This window comes from Denticeps clupeoides, chromosome 16 (assembly GCF_900700375.1).
Source record: "Denticeps clupeoides chromosome 16, fDenClu1.1, whole genome shotgun sequence".
NCBI classification, from domain to species: Eukaryota; Metazoa; Chordata; class Actinopteri; order Clupeiformes; family Denticipitidae; genus Denticeps; species Denticeps clupeoides.
In genome coordinates this window covers 1389691-1406972 of record NC_041722.1, presented here as the reverse complement: position 1 = coordinate 1406972, position 17282 = coordinate 1389691, and the positions used below count along the sequence as shown (strand labels likewise).

The 17282-nt window shown below is 41.1% G+C and overlaps 2 protein-coding genes across 3 annotated transcripts in view; both read left to right on the top strand.

The window, feature by feature from the left end:
* The first annotated feature begins 138 nt into the window (after positions 1-138).
* On the top strand, positions 139-2757 carry dctn6 (dynactin subunit 6). The gene is made up of 7 exons (XM_028956606.1): positions 139-220; positions 474-538; positions 627-732; positions 822-907; positions 1054-1101; positions 1172-1314; positions 1729-2757. Exons 1-7 carry the CDS (start codon positions 186-188, stop codon positions 1825-1827), a joined length of 582 nt encoding a protein of 193 aa, XP_028812439.1. The 5' UTR covers positions 139-185; the 3' UTR covers positions 1828-2757.
* A 5741-nt stretch (positions 2758-8498) lies between these two features.
* The window catches only part of slc7a9 (solute carrier family 7 member 9), a 34925-nt gene continuing 26141 nt past the window's right edge, over positions 8499-17282 (top strand). For both annotated transcript variants that reach the window (XM_028957051.1, XM_028957050.1), the window contains exons 1-2: positions 8499-8607; positions 16027-16141. In XM_028957051.1, coding sequence (XP_028812884.1) covers positions 16031-16141 — 111 coding nt within the window. In that variant the 5' untranslated portion in view covers positions 8499-8607; positions 16027-16030. The remainder of the gene's footprint in view (positions 8608-16026; positions 16142-17282) is intronic.

Genomic DNA, 17282 nt, shown 5'->3' with positions numbered 1-17282 from the left:
AAATCTATGAGTTACTGCAATGTCGTTGTAGTCACATGGTGCACAACATATTAAAATACCACACATTTACAGCAGATGGAGACAAAACCTAACGCCAGACAACGCCTTCCAGGCATTTTAATCTATCCGCAATAGATTTTTCAGGTTTTTAGTCAATCACCTATTCAAACACATCCATTTTAAAGATGGCTGATCTGACTGCGAATCAGAACCAGAAAAGGTAACTTGGATAATAAATATTATGCATCGTCTCAGTACTCCACCGGTAAAGGCTGTCGATATTGACATATTTTTGTGTTATGTTGTTGTATACTACCCATGGTACCTATAATAACGTATCATGGATTCATTAGCTATTGATAGAGCAGCAGTGTACGATTATGTAGTCATCTTTACTATTTAATTTTCAATATTTTGCCGTTGTACGTGTACAGTGTACAGTGTAATATCCGCAGAACATTTCTCTCATTCAGCGTGAAAATTGCTGCTGGGGCGGTGGTTTGTGTGGAGAGCGAAATTAGGGGAGATGTGACTATCGGTAAGTAATTCCATATTTCCCTCTTACTCCGCATTGTCTGCTACTTTATGTGTTGATCAGGTTTTTAGAATAATGAATGTTCTTCAAGGACCAAGAACCGTGGTTCATCCAAAAGCGCGCATTATAGCGGAAGCTGGACCGATTATCATTGGAGAGGGGAATTTGATAGAAGAGCAAGCCCTTATCACACACAGGTTGTAATAAAACAATACAAAAAAACATATATTTTAGTTAAATACTTACTTACTTACATAAATAAATAAATTAATTTGGCTTTTTACAGATATCCAGAAAACATTTCAGAAACCGAATGGGTGGAGGCCAAAACAATGATAATAGGAACTAACAATGTTTTTGAAGTTGGGTGTGGTATCCTTTTGATAATACTTAAAACCATTGTTATTACTGCAGTGTAATTAATTTTTTTCATATATATATATATATATATATATATATATATATATATATATATATATATATAGTCTGTGGTTCGAATCCTTAATTTCTTAATTCAGTATCACAGGCTCTGAAAATTGGAGACAACAATGTCATTGAATCCAAAGGTGAGTATAAATAATATTAAGGCATAGATGTTTAGACCCAACATGAACCCTGTGTTTCTTTTACTTGCAGCTAAAGTTGGTAAGAATGTGATTCTGACCAGTGGGTGCATCATTGGCTCATGTTGCCATGTGAACACATGTGAGGTGATCCCAGAGAATACAGTTATTTATGGATCTGGATGCATGAGGCGGGTCCAGACTGAGCGGCCTCAGGTACATTTGTTCCGCAGGTCTTGTCTACTTGTCCAAACACTTGCTATTTTTATTTATATTCTTTAAAACTATGCTTTCTTTAAAACTATGGTTTAATATACATAATTTATAAGTAAACATATGCAGGGGTGAACATAAATCCATTTGGTTTCATTTTCAGAGGGGCATATTTTTTTGTGCTCTTGAGGCCATATTGAGCAATTTCTCTTTCATGGACATGCTATCAGTTCAGAAACATAAGTTACCCATTAACTACCTTGAATTTATTTCTGCATTCATAAAAGGCATTCATAAAGCTTATGTTAAATTGCCAATTGCTTTTCATACCTTCAGATCAGGTTATTTTCTCCCAAGTACGCAAACCATTGGCAGTAGGGACTTCTTCAGTACACTTACTCCATATTCCATTTACAGCCACAAACACTCCAGTTGGATTTTCTCATGAAGATATTACCCAATTACCATCACCTAAAGAAGACTGTCAAAGGGAATTCAACTCTTGCCAGCACATAGGACAAACTCTACAACAAGGCAGTTCTGCACATCATGTTAGGTCTGTGAATTAAGATGTTTGGAGAATCATTTAATTGTTTCACTCTGTTGCCTTTTTTGGTGCCGGTTTCTCAAAACATCTCACACTCAATTAAAAGTTATGATCACTATTCACAAAAGACTCAATTGTCTCACTTTCTTCTACTACTTCACAAGTACCTATGCCAAAACATATATTTACTGGTCTAATTTGTGGAAACACTGTGATATTCCATAGGTTAGACTATGGAATAGATGATACAAAAAAGGCTGCACTGTTAAAATGCATGAAATCATTTCAAGGTACTTTTCACTCAGTTTATATCCTTTATAGAATAAAAACACTGTACTAATAATAAGGAAATAAGAGAACATATTATAAAAATAATCATACACTTTATTTATAGAGTACTTTCAAAGGTATGCAGTCACTTAACATTAAATTGAAGAGGACAAAAAAAACATAACATTTAAATCTTACTCACCGACTAAAGGATACAACACGAATAAAAACCAATGAACATATGCATGTGAGTTACAATACAGAGTTTAAAGGCTAAATACAGATTTGAAAAGATGAGTTTTGAGAAAAGGCTTGAAAACTGCAATGTCTGTACACTATCTGATTGGTTGTGCAGCAGCCAAGAATGCTTGGTCACTCCAGGTTCAATTCTGGATGTATTGTAATTTATTAAGCAAATTGGTAAATAACCAAGGATACTGTAGCACTAGTCCTGTGTGTGTGTGTGTGTGTGTGTGTGTATAAGTAATTTACCGCAGCATTTTTTCTCTATGTAAATTGTACACTTTTGTATTATTTGCCCTAGTAAAATCCTAAAGTTTTTTGTTCATGTAGTCAAATAATCTGTTCTAATCTGTGAAGGTAAATAAACTGAATCCTGTTTTATGTCATTTTTGCATTTGTAGATCATGACAGATTAGTTTTTTGTGTTCAATTTACTGCAAAATCCAGCTGCATTGGATTTCTTCGTTGGATTTTGGAGCTGGTCTGGGCACTTGATTCAGTGCCTCAAAGAGAACAAACAGAAGCAGCGGCAGATGGTGGCATTGTACGCACTGGTACAGAAATGTGTGTTATTGTGGTACATTTGTGCAAGGATGGCCCGGTAACCTAACTAGGACAGCCTTACTAAGGTGAATTGAACGCTGTCTATGCTTAACCGCACGAGCATATGCTGTCACAAGGGGTCTGAGGACCTCATCGTTGTACCTAATGGCAGTCAGGCCACCTCTGGCGAGCTCATGGAAGGAGCCAGAGGAAATGCCACCCCACACCATTACTCATAGCTCAAGTTCATATTTTTTGGTATTCCTTTCTAAGTATTTGCAACTAGTTTATTCAAATAAAAGACTACGGTGCTGTACCAGGGCCAGGAAGATAGTGAAGGACCTCAGCCACCCCAACAATGGACTCTTCTCTCTGCTGCGATCAGGGAAGCGCTTTCGCTCCCTGAAGTCCAACACAGAGAGAATGAGGAGGAGCTTCTTCCCGCAGGCTGTCTGAGCTCTCAACAACAACAGTACATAGAACTCCAGCACTTTCACCTTCAATCACTCTGGACTCTTTGCACAAATAGCTTTGCACAAAATCACATTGCACAAAATCTTTGCGCTTTTTACTTTACTGCTCTTTTTTTTTTATGGCTCTTTTCTTTAAACATTGTCTTTCACTCATTTGCACCCTTTCACCCTACCAGTTACACATATTTTATGTTTAAGACGTAAAAGTGTATTATTTGGTTATGTTTGCAATATTTGCATATTGGTTCATTGTACACTTGCATCATTTGCAATACTGTGGTCTGTAGCAGTCGCAAAAAGCATTTCACTGCATATCATACCGTGTATGACTATGTATGTGACATAAAATTTGAATTTGAACTATGTAAAGACAAATCACCATTAATGTCCATTAATGATATCAATCAATCAAATATCACCTTAACCTGAAGAAGGCTATTCCCTTAATCATGACAATTTTCTCTAATCTGTGGAGGAGAATAGAGTGATCAATACTATCAAATGCTCCATAAGTAAGGTTAAGCAGGACAAGAAGCAAAATGTGGCCTGGATCGGAGGCCAACAGCTGGTCATTTACCACTTTAAGTGAAAGCGAAGTGATTTTCATGAGTGTGGGGACGGTGCTTTGCTCAGTGGCACCTTGGCGGATCGGGATTCATACCGGCTACCTTCTGATTGCAGGGCCGCTTCCTTAACCGCTAGGCCACCGCTGCCCCAACCAGCGCTGTCTCAGTACTATGACGAGGTTTAAATCCTGACTGATATACTTCATGAATGATATTGCTGTCACAAGCAAACAGGACACAGAAGAGAGAGCGCATGTCGGTGAGGACGAAATCACCCGTGTTACTGAGCCAAGTCATGTCTGGAAGATGAGAACAATGACAAGGAGTGACTTCCGCCAGCCTATATATGGGACACGTCACTCGCTTCTGCGTTCCCCGGGTCAAATGAACAGCATCACATGACAGTTGCTGTGTCTACACACACAGTTGCTGGGCTATGAATCTTTTTTAAATGTTTTATAAAAGTCAAAGGGTGGACATCGGTCAATATTTGACTGAAAGCTGACTGATCAAGGTCAGGTTTTTTAATTAGGATCTGATGACTGATACCTTAAAGGAACTTGTTATGTGACTGGTGTGGAGTCCATGGCCATGGAGGGGGAGATTCAGTGTTGTTGGAGGGTCCGATGCCTGCCATGTGTGTGAAAGAGAAAGTGTCCTGTTGGACACCAGGAGGCACCTCACTCATCAATCAAGCAGACTTTTAGGCGTGGAGGCAAGGGAGAAGACTACAGACACTGCAATTAGCGCAGCCACCCAACCAAATTCTACAACGTCAGAACAGGGCAGTGACACCCCGCCACCTACATGTTTACACCCTCTTATCCCACCTCTAAAACACCCTGTACCACATACACAGTTACACTGGCACTCTCCAGAATCTGCAACACACACACCCACACACACACAGCCACCGAACACAACACTAAACACACAGTTCCAACAGTTCCAACACAAATACACAACTGCCAAACATAACACTGAACCCAGAGTTCCAACAGAGCTGCTGCACATGCTTCTGAACACTCTAAACACACACACACACATACATATGCTAACCTCTCTCATAAGGCATCTCAAAGATTTCCTCACATATAAATGTCCACTTTTGTCTTCTTTATGGTAGAGTCAGGGGCCACATACTCTGTGTTTAAACACACTGACTTGTCCCCAACTCCAGTTGGGAGTTCGTTCTATTACATCCATGTCAGCATCAGGTCATCATCAGCAGGAGCATTTCACTGTGCCTCTGGCACACGAAGCTGAGAGCACCACCCCTCTCAGACATTATTTTCTGTGCCCTATAAATGTGCTTGGCCGAGACCTAATGTGCAGATTGAGCATAGACAGTGTTCAATTCACCTTAGTAAGGCTGTCCTAGTTAGGTTACCGGGCCATCTTTGCACAAATCCAGCACAATAACACATATTTCTGTACCAGTTGTACAATGCCACCATCTGCCGCTTCTTATCATCAGCACCTCATGTCTCACTCTTGAAGCCTCCTGACAAGAGGTGGCATGAATTGGGAAGATTCAAGTCTGCTACTCTTCGTGCTCCAGACTGGGCATCCACTCCGGTGCCGGGGATTGTGTTGTCCCATGATCTCAAGTTATACAGGCAATGTGATTCACTACCATAAAACTGTCCAGTCGCTGGTTGATGATAATGCATTGACCTGTATGTCCCAACTCCCTCTCTCCCCAGAGGTTCCTGAAGCTCTGCGTTATGTGACCAAGGACCTCTGGGCCACCTCAAAGTACAATGTGGGCCTCATTCGTGGTTGCAAACTGGTCCACATCACCCCTAAGTCTAATTTCCACCTATGTCTAAAACAGTGCCCCCCTCAAACAGGAAGCCATTTATGGCATTCGCCTGCTGTTTCAATCGTTTATAGAAGCGGGAATTATTGTCTCGTCTTGACTCTCCTGTACAGACACCCCTGTTCCCTGTTAAGAAAATCAGGGGCCTGTATAAGCCCGTAGAGTGGCGGTTCGTGCAAAAGCAGCCAAGGCCGCAGTTAGAGAGTGAAATTGATTGTCATTGTGAAACACTGCAGCACAGCACACGGTGCACACAGCGAAACGTGTCCTCTGCTTTTAACCCATCACCCTTAGTGAGCAGTGGACAGCCATGACAGGTACCTGGAGAAGGTGCCTTGCTCATTGGCACCTCAGTTGCACCTTGACAAATCGGGATGATTATATATATAACAGTGCGTAGCTAATGAATTCTATTGTAACTGTCAACGTGTGAGTTAGGGGACGCACTTGCTGACATGCTTGGAGTGGGGGACACTAGAAGAGCTGGGGAGGATGACTGGAGGCGCTTGGCTGGTGAGAGGGAGTGGAACAGTAGACACGGCATGGCGGGGAGGGAGCTCTGGCTCCGTGGGGAGCAGCGGGGAAGGAGGAGAGGAGATGAGGCTGGGTTGGACCGGGGCAGAGGAGAACACAGCTGGCTTGAGGACAGTCCGGGAACTTGGGTTGGATGGGAGGGTGTCTTGGGTGGCAGGAAGGTGGGGTAACACATAGTATCGTCGAAGTTCAAAGGTCATGGTCAAAATGCATAATCAATCAGGCGTTTATAAAGAAGGCTAGCGTCTCTGGGAATTATATTAAACTACTATGGACTACTCATTGGGCTTCAATCTTGTAATGTCTTCTAATCAAGAAGAATACAAGCATGGGCCAACTGTATCTTAACAGCAGTTTCTTTATTAAAACAAACACAGTATCCTGGGTCTTCATTGAATGGACACATACAAGATCTCCCACTCAAGATGCCCCGGAAGGGACAAATCAAAATCGGCCATATTTTGGGATGTCCTGGACAAGTCAGAATGTGTCGGCTGTTTAATCTTTAGGGGCAATTAGTGATTTTATGTTTTTTTTTTATCATGCAACTGAAAAATAATAGTAAGATAAATCATGTAATTAGTCATTTGAATAGTCCACTATTCGATAAAAGAATCACCCGAATAATCATTTTAAAAATAATCGCTTACCCCCAGCCCTAATGATGGGGCAGTGGTGGCCTAGTGGTTAAGGAAGTGGCCCCGTAATCAGAAGGTTGCCGGTTCGATTCACGATCCGCCAAGGTGTCACTGAGGTGCCACTGAGCAAAGTACAGTCCCCACACACTGCTCCCCGGGCGCTTGTCATGGCTGCCCACTGCTCACTCAGGGTGATGGGTTAAATGCAGAGGACAAATTTCACTGTGTGCTGTGCTGCTGTGTATCACAAGTGACAATCACTTCACTTTATTATATTTATTATATAGTCCCGAATTCCAATAGCCTTATTGTCCAGTAATAGACTACTGAAATCATGGCAAAACTCGGCAAGGTCAGCTACTCTGCACGCAAATCCCTGCCAGAAAATCCCTCTCTGTGTAAATTAACAGAGAGATCACATCCTTCCTCTAATTTAAATTATTTTCTTCACATCCTTCCTCCAATTTAAATTATTTTCTTCACAGATATTGGGTGGTTTGGATGTGTGCTTTCAAGGTCATGGTAGCAGTCTGGAACTCCCGGTAAAAAGGGGGTGGCGCTGTTTGGAGAACGAGGCATGGCAGATGAGGGAACATGGGCAGGTTCTTATGGTCAGTTTGGACTAAAAATTCCTCCAGCTCCAATTTTATGGCCAGGAGTTCCCTGTTTCAGACATCAGAATTTTGCTCAGCAGGGTTTAGTCTTCGGGGAAAAAAAGCTCATGGGTGCCATTTATTGTCTAGGGGATTGCGTTGAGACAGTACTTGCGTGCAGAGTAGCTGACCTTGAGACAGTACTGCCCCCACACCTAGACTAGATGTGTCAACTTTGACAGTAGAAATCGGTGACTGCTGTAGTTTTCACGGGGTCCATGGCAATTCTTTGAAGACTGATGTGGAAACCCAGGAGGAAATTTCAGATGTGTGAAAAGTACTCTTTTCCGGTTTGAAGAAGAGATGGTTTTGCAGGAGCCGCTGGAGGACCTTTCGGACGTGGGAGATGCATTTACTGTCCCTCTTAGCCAATTATTACCATACAGGATGATTCAAATGATTTTCAGTACATGCAACACATTAACCACCTGACATTTGTAATTCATGAAATATATGACCTCTGTTCAAATGGTCAACAAACACTGAACGCAAGTCACATATTTTACAGCAGCTGGAATCAATCCAATCTGACTCTAAAAGGATTTTTTTGTGCTCAGTAACATTTTGTTAAAATTAGTGATGTTGCTCCCCTTCTCCTTGTTACATAGTGCTTTTAAATTAATATAAAAATAATTTCTTTATATTTTATCAGTTACTGTAAAAAGCTCAGACTGAAAAAGTTAAAGCATGTTTATACTTTCAACATGCATTCTTTTTGTTTTGGTCAAGGAAAACTATTTTGAAAATATTCAACTCTTGAGATTTTTTGTGTTTATGTGTGTGTGTGTTCACATGAAACCCCATTCTCATGAAAATTACTCTTATTTTCAAGCTTATCTTGAAAAAAGCTGATTAATTATTGGCTCAGACTACCTCCCCCCACTTTTTCAGAAGTGAAAGGCATGAGTGGAATGACTGAGCCTTCTCTCCGACAGTGCCAATCTGTGCAGGAAAGCAAGCAGAACTCGAGCAGAACACTAGAGATTTTCTCAAACTTCAACACTGTGGTAAGTAACAATATACATTTACAATATGTATTACTTTTTACAAAATGAATACTGTATATAATGGGTTGTTTAAAAAATATAGCTTTATACAACCTTCTATATGAAACCAGTTTAAACAAAGTCCGTAAAGGTCCACTAACACTATGTCACTTTGTGAGATTATTTAACATCAATAGCCTGTCTATAGTCCTGCAGTAGCTAGAGATGGCAATAGGTGTAAAGAGTGCTTTGGCCATTCTGCTTTGTCATTCAGAGAGTAGCAGTCCCCTTATGCCATCATAAGGGGAAAGGTTAACTCACATTTGCTTTTTTCCGGTCAGAGATTTTTCCACCCCTCTCCAAAAAAATGTTCTCAAATTTTCTCTGACTGTCCTGGCTTTCAAACATGTAAAGCATTGTAGTTGCTCTGTGATTGGATGTAAAAATTTGCACTAATGTATTTTTTAAGTTCCATCATGCGAGACTCTGAAGAAAGAACCGCTTAATTTTATTTTTTTTAAACGCATTCAATGTGTTTTCTTTATTTTCATGACCATTTATATCGGTAGATTCTCACTGAAGGCATCAAAACTATGAATGAACACATATGTAGTTATGTGCTTAACAAAAAGTGGAGACCTGGCCTCCACAGTCACTGGACCTGAACCCAATCGAGATGGTTTGGGGTGAGCTGGACCGCAGAATGAAGGCAAAGGGGCCAACAAGCACTAAACACCCCTGGGATCTCCTTCAAGACTGTTGGAAAAGCATTTCAGGTGATGACCTCTTGAAGCTCATTGAGAGAATGGCAAGAATGTGCAAAGCAGTAATCAGAGCAAAGAGTGGCTATTTTGAAAGAGTGGCCTTTTTTTTTGTTAAGTACATAATTCCACATGTGTTCAAAAGAACGCTGCCGGTTCTTTTTCACCACGGTGTTGATGTGACAAGACCATGACATGTCCTGCGTGATGTAAACACCAAGGTATCAGAAGCTGTCCACTCTCTCCACTGGGCTCCTGTTGATGACAGAGGTCTAGTAGTTCCTCTCGAGCTTGGTACTAAAGTTCACTATTAACTCATTTGTCTAGCTGACATTCAGGTGGAGATTGTTCCTTTGGCACCAACTCTCCAGATGGGTGGATGTACATGGGTGTACAGAGAGTACAGCAGGGGGATCAAAACACAGCACACAGTGCTGAGAGTGATTGTGGCAGTAGGGTTGTAGTAGCCTAGTGGGTAACACACTTGCCTATGAACCAGAAGACCCAGGTTCAAATCCCACTTACTACCATTGTGTCCCTGAGCAAGACATTTAACCCTAAGTTGCTCCAGGGGGGAACTGTCCCTGTAACTACTGATTGTAAGTTGCTCTGGATAAAGGCGTCTGATAAATGCTGTAAGTGTAAATGGCTGAGACATGTCTGTGGTCCTTACTGTCTGTGGTCTGCCAGTTAGGAAGTTGGAGATCCACTGACAGAGAGATGAGTTGAGTCACAGGTGATCCAGCTTGGTGGTAAGTGTGGAAGGAATTTTCATGTTAAATGCTGAACTATAGTCAATGAAGAGCATTTCCGGAAGTGAAGAAATTTAAGTCTCTGACCAGCCGTTTATACATTGCATCACTAATGAGGTGAGGGCTACATGGTGGTAGTCATTGAGGGAGGCAGGATGTGGTTTCTTTTGGACCAGAACATTTATGGATTCCTTGAAGCATGTGGGGATCATCAACTGAGATAAAGAGAGGTTGAATATCTCTGTGAACACAGGTGCTAGCTGGTCTGTGCAGACTCTGAGGATTGTACCTGAGATGCCATCTGGTGCTGCTGCTTTTCTGGTGTTCACTCTCCTGAAAGCTCTCCTCATGCACTGTGACTCTCCATTCTCAGGGGTTGTCCACATCCCCATTGTCTATTCTGTTGCAATTTAGCCGCACATCTTTCTTTCTTCAATCAATCAATCAATCAATCAATCAATCAATCAATCAATCAATCAATCAATCAATCTTTATTTATATGGTTCTTTTTACAATGTACATGGTCACAAATAGAACAGTGAGCAGTGAACCCCAAGTGAGCAAGCCAGAGGCAACAGTGGCCTAGGAAAAAAACTCCCTCTAAAAGGTAGAAAAGGCAGGAACCTAGACTCAGCAAGGGGAACCCATTCTCCTCTGGTCAGCCCTGGATTACAATGAAATACATAAAAAAATTAATGGCAAATTAGATGGGGTCAACAGAGGACAAAGAAGGACAGTCCATGGAATTTGGTCATATCATATAAGTACTCTGATCCAGGAAACTCCCCAGGCAGGATATACCATCCACAGCGGAGTGTATGGTGAAGATAGAGAAAAGAGAAAAGTTACTGATCAGTTAGCAACAAATGACAGTAAATGAACATAGAACTAGACTTATCCAGAAGCACTAACTAATGGTGAGGGGAGCGTTGTTAAAGGCTAGACTGTATAAGTAGGTTTTCAGCCTGGATTTAAATACTGATACTGTGTCTGAATCCTGTACATTCCTCAGAAGATTGTTACAAAGATTTGGGGCTTTATAAGCAAATACTCTATTTTCACCAGTGCCTTTGCAAACACAGGGGACAGCCAGTAAGCCTTCTCCCAGAGATTGATGGAGTGTTGTGGGTAATGAGCGACTAGTAGGTTACAAAGATAAACTGGAGCATCACCATGCAAAGCTGATAAGCAGAATCTTATCCAATACCGACAAATACAGACAAAACACAGAAAAAACCCCAATACATTTCAGTTGTACTGCACATGTTATCTTCACATAAAGAATAATAAATCTACCCTGGTTATGATATGAAAAAATAAACAAATAGATAAATAAGGAGTTTTAATGGAACCATTTCCTCAAAATTAAAGGCACTGCTGAATTAGCATGACCCTCTGAAGTTTTAGCATCGGTTAGTATTCCAGGTTGTTAATTGGGTTCTGAAAGTCTTTAATGATTATTTCAATATAATTATCTATAGCCTTTGTAAAAAAAAAAAAGTTTATTACATTCGTCATATACTTATCAATATTTGCAGTAAATTACAGTTAATTTGTGGTCTTTAACATTAACGGTACATTTATGAAAGGTATGTATGTCACTCTGGACAAGAGCATCTTACATTTACATTTTACATGCCCATATCCAGAGCTACTTACAATCAGTAGTTACCGGGACAACTTAGGTTTAAGTGTCTTGTTTGAAATCACAATGGTAGTATGTGGGATTGAAACTGGGTCTTCTGGCTCATAGGCGAGGGATTCCAATTGGAAATTATCACCCTTATAATTGTAATTGTAAATGTAATTTGGTTTCAGGCTGTCTTAACATTGTCTGGCACTTATCTCATTAATCTTGTGAGTTATGCTGCTCTTTGTTGGATTCCTAAAAAACTTTATTGCCCATAATGAACTTCAAGAGAATTTAAATGGTTTTATGATTGAAGTGCACCCTGTTACTGGTGCAAAGTCTGAAACTCACAAGTAATTTTACTAGAATTTAAATCTAGTTTTACCCCAGCAAACCTATATGAGATGTTTTCTTTAGTGGTATTAAGTTTAAACAACAATAGCACTTTACTTTTTTAAACTGTTAAGTTTCACCATCCTGTACATGGGTCAGCACACAACAGTGAACTGTAAGGTTCTACATACAAGCTATACAATCATCTTTTATATTCAGTGTGTAACAGCATGAACAAGCAGAAATGAATCCATGACCATGTACATTTGTACTGTCCACAGGACTGTCACATCCAAACATGTTTAGTCTTGATTGAAGACTCTTATAATATAGTGCTTTTGTGTAAAATAAAGTTGATGAGACCACTCTTATGTTTTGGCAACATTTGGTAATTCACTGGCATAAGTAGTGTGGACATGGCACCTTCTGGGAGCGTATTACAAAATAAAAAATTGTCATTGTGAAACACTGCAGCACAGTACACGGTGCACACAACAAAATGTGTCCTCTGCTTTTAACCCATCACCCTTACTGAGCAGTGGGCAGCCATGACAGGTGCCCACCCATCACTGGGTGGGCTTGAACCACCAACCTTTCGGTTAACAGCGGAACGTGCTAACCAATTAAGCCACAGAGACAAGGCGCCGTCCAAAGCACGAGCCAGCCAGGAGTTGAACCTAGAATCTTCTGATCCGTAGTCAGATGCGTTATCCATTGCAACACTGCAAGACATTTTTCGTCCCCTGGTGGGCCCTGAATGTTCTTAGTCTGGTGTGTAATTTGTATTTTTTGTATTGTGTTTCTTATTATGTTTTGCATTAAACAAATTACTTTGCACACCAAATGACTTTGTTTGAGCTTCTCTATGAAAGCCATGGCCACAATAGCAAAAATCTACAAACCAAGATAGGCTCGGCATTGGTGGCACATTCATGTAAATGTACTCAGTCCATTCACAGTCCTTATGAGCTATAAAAAATTATACTTGATCCTAGTCTTGATCCTTGAAAATGTGAATCTGCTATATGATCCTTTTTGTTAGAATAATTCCTGTATCACTTTCAGTTCAATGTCACAAATCAAAAGTCCAACTTTTGTTGATCGAAGTTAGGTCTAACTTCAGTTTCATTTACATTCTATTCTAAGAGTATTTGCCCCCAAGATTATGCTGTGTCTTTCACTACACAAAAAATGTGTCCTCCACCTACACTAACATTGTTCTTCCCAATCCACCCACACTCTTGCTCGGCCAATCACTGGGCGTCAGTGAAAATGTCCTTAAAATGGGCACCTAAATCATTTTCCGAATAAAAGTCACCATACTAAATGTTCAAATTCTGAATTATACTTGTTTACTACTTGTATACTAAAACAATTATACTACATATAATTAATAATGGTCTCCAAACAGCGACAGATGGACTGAATAGTGATAATGACATGTAATGTTGATTAAAAAAAATATTATTCTTATGAATGGGCCTTAATGGAAAAAACACAGCTAATTTCCCCGTGCGCCTGTCATGGCTGCCCACTGCTCACTCAGGGTTTATGGGTTAAATGCAGAGGACAAATTTCACTGTGTGCACTGTAGGCTGTGCTGCTGTATTTCACAAGTGACATTCACTTCACTTTCTAATTTTAATAATAAGTTAAAGTATACAGTTCAATCAGTCATGAAATGTATTTTTATTTTATTTTCTATACCATTTTTATGTAATTTACTTTACTTTACTTTTCTTAGCAGACACTTTTATCCAAAGTGATTTACAAGAGGAGGACACCAGCAATTCTCGTTCGGTTTCTATTAATTTTGAGTTTACAAAACTAAGAGCCCTGAAAAGGCCTAATTTGTCAGAAAAAGAACATGCTCGGAAATTGTTAAGTGCTAGACGAAAAAAAAATAAATAAATTGCAGTGTGTGTGCATGTGCGTGTGTTAGTGTTTCAATGCTTCTTAAAGGTGGTAGTAGTCTCGGCTAGTCGAATAAAGCAGCCCAAGTTGTTCCACCAGCCAGGGACAACAAAGGAGAATGTACTCTGACCATGTAATTTTGCAACAGGAGGGGACAGCATGTTAGACCTTGTTTACAAAAACCTCCAGGGTGCATACAAGGCTACACCCCTGCCCCACCTTGGACAATCAGACCACATCTCCATACTTCTCACCCCAGTATACAGACATCATCAAGCAGTTCAGACCACCAGAGAGGTGGGGCCATCTCTGCCTTCCATGCCTGTTTTGACTGCACAGACTGGGAGAGGTTTAGAGATGCAGCCACCTATGACCACTCTGTGTACTTGGAGGAGTACACAATCTCAGTCACCAGCTACATCGGCAAGTGTGTTGAGGATGTCACTTCACGTCTTCAAAGGACACACAGTGCATGTGGCAGGGGATCCAGACCATCATGGGCTACAGGCCAACACATCAGGCCTGCAGCAGCGACCCCTCACTGCCAGATGAGCTGAAAGACTTCTTTGCACGGTTTGAGGCAGAGATCAGGGAGCCACTGAGGAAAACAACCCCTTCTCCCATTGACCATGTCCTCTGAATTTCCATGGGAGAAGTCAGGATGACCCTCCGCATAGTAAACCCACGGAAGCAGTAGGACCAGAAAACATACCTGGTCAGGTGCTATGGGTGTGTTGACCAGCTTGCAGACCTCTTCACAGACATCTTCTACACATCACTGATTTCAGCCTGTCTCAAAACTCAAGATCATCCCAGTGCCAAAGATGTCAACTGTGTCCTGCTCCAATGATTACCAGCCCATAGCAATCACACCCATCATTACAAAGTGCTTTGAGAGGCTGGTTCTGGGACACATGAAGACCCAACTTCCTCAGAATCTGGACCCACTACAGTTTGCCTACCAGCCAAACCACTCCCCATACAATGCAATCTCGTCTGCCCTTCATACAACTCTCTCCCACCTCGACAAAAAAAGACACTTATGCCAGAATGCTGTTTATTGACTTAAGCTCAGAAGTTGGTAAGGAAGTTGGATATACTGGTATACTTGGATATACTTGGATATAAGTTGGATATATGCATCTGATAACATACTGACCATTTTGCACAGCATAATTCAATTTGCACGTTTCTGCTCTTTTTGCACATTTCTGCTCATTTTGTTTGTTTGAAATATCCAACATATCCACTTGCAAGCATCCTACATGATGTTCTGTTTGTCCTGTTCATTGTACAGAAAAAAAACTTTTCTCTTATAGAGATCTGTACAGTTTTTGAGTTTTAGTTTTAGTTAGTATAGTTTAGTTTAGCATGTATATACATATATGCTGGTTTTTATACAGCTGCGGTAATCTCATAGCTGTTTTTATTTTTATTTATTATTTTTTATTTATTTTTAAGCAGGGAATTATGAAAAGTGCCTATGGTTTCAGTAGTTTAAAAAACAGTTTATCTGGAGGTCAACTAGTGGAGGGCCCAAGCACAGACATGACTGTTAGTCTGCCTGGAGTGGTGGAATTACAGTCAGTGGGAAAACAAAGGCAGTGGAGGGGCTGCATGAGTGCAGAAGCGAGGGAGAGGAGAGAGAGAGAGACGCCGTGTTTGGAAGTGCATATTGTGTGAGGAGAGGGAGGAGAGGGGGCCTCTACCTTGGTGGGCTGAAAGTAGAAGGTGGCCAGTTTCTTTCTCTTTGGTGTAAAGTGTTCTTGGAAAAGCTTGCAGCAGCAACAGGGCGATACCACGAGTGTTGAGCATGCGACAATCCAAGATGGCTGTATAACCCCCGTTGACCCCATCTGTGTATTGACTGCTAGATTGGCAATCAATTAACATGAATTGACTTTTAGTGTACAGGTAATATCTAAGTATTAGGTTGGGAATATGCTCAATAAATGACTTGGCCAAAAAAGGCACAAATCTTTATTTATTTTGCACATCTTATTGTGACAGTCCTTTTCTCTGGTGATATTTGATGTTTCAATATTTTAAGTGACATGGAAGAAGAAAACGTGAGAAAGAACAGAGAGACATCAAATGGCAGCATTGATCCTTCTGTGATTTCACTTCCGGGTGACAAGGTGAAGCCTGCAGTTCTGAAAAGACAAGTAAGTAACATTTTGATTTTACTTAAATGTACACAATTTAAAATAAGGGTTGGCCACCATCTGAAGACTGAACAGAAGTTCTGAACTGAACTTCTTTTAGTGAATTCCTGATTTTTCAACTTGTAGTTCATGGTATTTCTATTATCTCTGTACAAGTGTAATGATTGTACTCCCTGGCCCTGCCTGAATGTAAGGTCATGGAGGACTATATCTCCTCGCTTCTCTGCAGTGGCATTGTCCGGGCCTCCACTTTTCCTGCAGCTGCCTCCTACTTTTTCTGTTGGCCACCAACCGGCCAACCTTGTCATGTCCTTCGGCCTCTCTAACAGCCTTGCAGCAATCCAAGCCTTCATCTATGGCATGCTGAGAGACCTCTTGAATCAATACATCTTCGTTTACCTTGATGGCATCCTCATCTGCACCCACATCGGTCACGTACACACTGTGCTTCAGCGAGTTCTTGAAAATATGTTATATGTCAAACTCAAAAGAGTTATTTTCAAATTACCCATACAACTTCCTGGGATTCAGCATCAGCCCCCAATGGGTCACCATGGACCCTGTTTAGACCACCACAGTGATGGAATGGCCTGTATTGACAACTGTCTGACAATTGCAGAAGTTCACTGGGTTTGTTGACTTTTACCACTGTTTCTTATGGGGCTATAGCCAGGTGGCTTAGCCACTCGTCTCTCTGCTCCGGGGCAGAAGTTGCATCCCTGTGCTTTTTTTCATTGGGCCTCAACCTTAGCAGACATCCAGCCCCCTCAAGGCCTCCTCCTGCCATTTCCTCGCCCACATCAACCGTGGTACCATGTGTCACTTGACTTTGTCACCGTTGTGCCTGCATCACAAGGGAATACCTCAGTCCTGGTCCTCATTGACCACATCTCGAAAGCAGAATGTTTAGTGGTGTTGCCTGGTCTTCTCACGGCCTCCCAAAACCACTGAGGCAGTCATCCGAGAAGTCATCTGGCAACCCCCTGACCTCCTCTCAGACCATGGTCCACCGTTCATGGTGCCATTTCTGGAGGCAATTGGGAGTGTCCATCAATCTCACTTCAGGCTACTATCTGGAGGCAATGGGCAGACTAAGCACATCAATCAATAACTACAACAACATTTTTTCTTATATGGCACA